Source organism: Nanorana parkeri, unplaced genomic scaffold (assembly GCF_000935625.1).
Source record: "Nanorana parkeri isolate BGI_ZX_2015 unplaced genomic scaffold, ASM93562v1 scaffold114, whole genome shotgun sequence".
In the NCBI taxonomy this organism is placed as follows: Eukaryota; Metazoa; Chordata; class Amphibia; order Anura; family Dicroglossidae; genus Nanorana; species Nanorana parkeri.
The window spans coordinates 1276437-1280033 of NW_017306382.1; the positions used below are offsets into that span (position 1 = coordinate 1276437).

Below are 3597 nucleotides of genomic sequence, written 5' to 3' on the forward strand. Positions count from 1 at the left end.
GGAATGAAGGCAGGAGGGAAAGGAGGAATGAAGAAGGGAGGGAAAAATGGGAGGAGGGTGGGAAAGAAGGAGAGAGGGAGGTAAAAAGGGAAGGAAAGAAGGCAGGGGGAAGGAACAAGGAAAGAAGACAGAATGGAGGGAAAGAAGGGAGGAGGGAGGGAGAGAAAAAAGGAAGGAGGGAAAGAAGGAATGAAGACGAGGGAAAAATGGAAGGGAGGAGGGTGGGAAAGAATGAAGGTAGGAGGGAATGAAGCAGGGAGGGGGGAAAGAAGGAAGGAGGGAAAGAAGGAATTAAGGCAGGAGGGAAAAATGAAAAAAAAAGAAAAGTTATGTATACATTTAAAAACATTTTTAAAGTGTTTTTTGATTGGACAGAGTGGGGGAGTGTAATGTTGTCTGCGTCCCCATTGGGCAGATTCACCCCTCTATTTGTACCGGTGACCACTGTCATCTAGAAAGTGATGGGAAACCCAAAATGTTAGCGTTGCCCCCTGAAGAGGTCTGGCATTTTTGTAAAGAGGACTTTTTCTTACTGTTGTCTCCCCCGCGCTCCGGCTTGTGGATTGTCCTTCGGCAACCTCACATATAAAGCAGCGCTATGAGCCTGGCATTGTATGTAATGATGTCATTGGGCCTCCAGCTGCTGGAACAGAGGGGGGAAAAGGCTGCAGGCTGCGATCTTGCAGCGGGGATCAGGTCCATTATACAATACCCCCAGACATAAATGAAGAGCGACCCCTTGGGCTTTCCCCGCACTGCAAGGGTTTAAAGGTGAAACAAATGCCCTTGCGGTGGGAGTCCCCCAGCACTGCAATGGTTAAATGATTGTGCATGTCTAGGGTACCAGGAACATGGTCTCCAGGGTCATGGACTCAAAGTACCCTTGGATCAGCCAAGGAACAAGCATTTTCAATAGAAGACACTGGCATCAGCAGCCTTTTCTAACTGGAGTTTTATTTTCAAGGGTAACTGCGGGCTGAGCACCGAACCTTCCATTATATAAAGCACTTAAAGGATTCCTCCATTGCACCCCAAGGAGGTGTCAGCGCATCGTCGATCCTTCTGGCCGACCTGCAGGTACGGCCCCTCCCACTCAGAAGGGATTCCCACCTGGATCCCTCCCAGGCAACGCCCTCTCCGTCCCAAGCGGCAGAGTTCTCTGGAACGCCCCGCCCCATCCGGAAAACGCACGCCCCCGTGATCACGTGAGGCCGCCGGGCTCTGGCTCACGGATTCGAGGTGGAGCCGAGTCGCCATTTTCCTCCAGCTCCCCGTCCTGTGTCACCTGTGCGGCGGTCGCCAGCGCCGGGAATAGCGGCGGTTGGGATCCGTCACCCTTCCTCCATGCTCGGGTGTGCGGCTGGTCTGATCACACCGGATCCCCTCCAGACCTGATCCACTCTCCGTGTCCCCTCATCGTCCCTCAACACCCCCCGAGCCGCCGCCATGTCCGGACAGAGCATCACCGACCGCATCACGGCGGCGCAGCACAGTGTCACCGGCTCCGCCGTCTCCAAAACCGTGTGCAAGGCCACCACCCACGAGGTCATGGGCCCCAAGAAGAAGCACCTGGACTGTGAGTGGCTGGGATGGGGGGGGGGTGACTGGTCTTACCTGTGTGCTGACTTGAGGGGCCCCGGGGGGCCCTAACCGTACACGTGTACCTCAGGATTCTGCCCTCCTGGGTGGTGTGTGCTAAGGGGGTCCTGAGGGGGCCAAGCATTGTATGTGTACATCAGTATCGCATCTGGGGCATGTGGTGTGATCACAAGGGCCCCTAGGGGGCTCTAAACTTGACACCATCAATGTCCCATAGCGAGAGAGGAGCTCCCGCTTGGCGACAAAGTGCCCCAGGTGCACGGAAGGGTCCTGTGTGATGATAGAGCGGCTCCTGGAGCATTGAGGGGTCCTATGTGGCGATGGAGGGTCCCCCTGGTGCACAGAAGGGTCCCGTGGTGATGGAGGGACCCCAGGTGCACGGAAGGGTCCTGCCTGGTGATGGAGGGGCCCCAGGTGCACGGAAGGGTCCTGCCTGGTGATGGAGGGGCCCCAGGTGCACCGAAAGGTCCTGCCTGGTGACGGAGGGGCTCCAGGTGCACGGAAGGGTCCTGCCTGGTGATGGAGGGTCCCCCTGGTGCACAGAAGGGTCCCGTGGTGATGGAGGGACCCCAGGTGCACGGAAGGGTCCTGCCTGGTGATGTAGGGTCCCCTAACCCTGCGTGGTGACGGAGGGGCCTCTGGTGCACGGAGGGGCCCCGCGTGGTGATGGAGGGGCCCCTGGTGCACTGAGTCCTGCTGTGTAAAGGGGTCCTGTATGGTGATGGAGGGGCCCCTGGTCCTTCTATTTGCGTTGTTTGAGCCACTTGAGGTTGGACCTGTATTTTGGAGTTCTTCCGTGCACCTGGGGCCCCTCCATCACCAGGCAGGACCCTTCCGTGCACCAGGGGACCCTACATTTTGTGGGTCCTGTGTGACACTTGAGGCACCTCGTTGCGTTGTCTTAGGACATGCTGATGTGACAGGTTTGGGGTGCTGGGGGCTCTTGTGTGATAACTGAGGGGACACAGATGTTGGCTGGTCTCTGAGGGGACATCAATGCCCCATGTTACCCCATGGGATGATTGAGAGGATTCAGATGTATTTGGCCCCGTATGACAGCCTAGGCTGCGGCATGAGGTCTCGGGTTTCTTCTGTAGTGAGCGGCCATATAGTGGGTTGGATAGCGTGTGCCATATGTCTCCAGTAGTGAGCGGCCATATAGTGGGTTGGATAGCGTGTGCCATATGTCTCCAGTAGTGAGCGGCCATATAGTGGGTTGGATAGCGTGTGCCATATGTCTCCAGTAGTGAGCGGCCATGTAGAGGGATGGATAGCGTGTGCCATAGGTCTTCTGTAGTGAGCGGCCATGTAGTGGGATGGATAGCGTGTCCTTAGGTCTCCTGTAGTGAGCAGTCATGTAGTGTGTTGGATAGCGTGTCCTTAGGCCTCCTGTAGTGAGCGTCCATGTAGTGTGTTGGATAGCGTGTCCTTAGGCCTCCTGTAGTGAGCGTCCATGTAGTGTGTTGGATAGCGTGTCCTTAGGTCTTCTGTAGTGAGCAGTCATGTAGTGTGTTGGATAGCGTGTCCTTAGGCCTCCTGTAGTGAGCGTCCATGTAGTGTGTTGGATAGCGTGTCCTTAGGTCTTCTGTAGTGAGCGTCCATGTAGTGTGTTGGATAGCGTGTCCTTAGGCCTCCTGTAGTGAGCGTCCATGTAGTGTGTTGGATAGCGTGTCCTTAGGCCTCCTGTAGTGAGCGGCCATGTAGAAGGATGGACAGTGTCCCGTAGCAATCATGTAGAAGTGTGCTATGTACAGGACAGGCATTTCGTGGTGTAAGCTCTGGGGGTGTCTGGCCTCCTCTGTGATGTGGGGGGTTTTCGGATACGTCTATGGCCGGCAGGTTGTAACATAAGTTGGCTCGGTTGCTGTGACGACTCGGTCATACTCTGGATATTGTGCAGGTATAATGCTGTGCTGTTGCTAGCTGGTCTCAGTCCTAACATATTAATGTCAAAGACGAACTTCAAGGAAAATCCTAAACTGTCCCTGCGGTGGCCAC

At 55.6% G+C, this 3597-nt stretch overlaps 1 protein-coding gene across 5 annotated transcripts in view; it reads left to right on the forward strand.

Annotated features, from left to right (window-relative positions):
- Window positions 1-1211: 1211 nt before the first annotated feature.
- PICALM (phosphatidylinositol binding clathrin assembly protein) overlaps window positions 1212-3597 on the forward strand; it is a 97210-nt gene continuing 94824 nt past the window's right edge. For 4 of the 5 annotated variants that reach the window (XM_018553262.1, XM_018553264.1, XM_018553263.1 and 1 more), the window contains exon 1: window positions 1212-1576. In XM_018553262.1, coding sequence (XP_018408764.1) covers window positions 1447-1576 — 130 coding nt within the window. In that variant the 5' untranslated portion in view covers window positions 1212-1446. The remainder of the gene's footprint in view (window positions 1577-3597) is intronic. The other variant, XM_018553266.1, reaches the window with a different exon arrangement.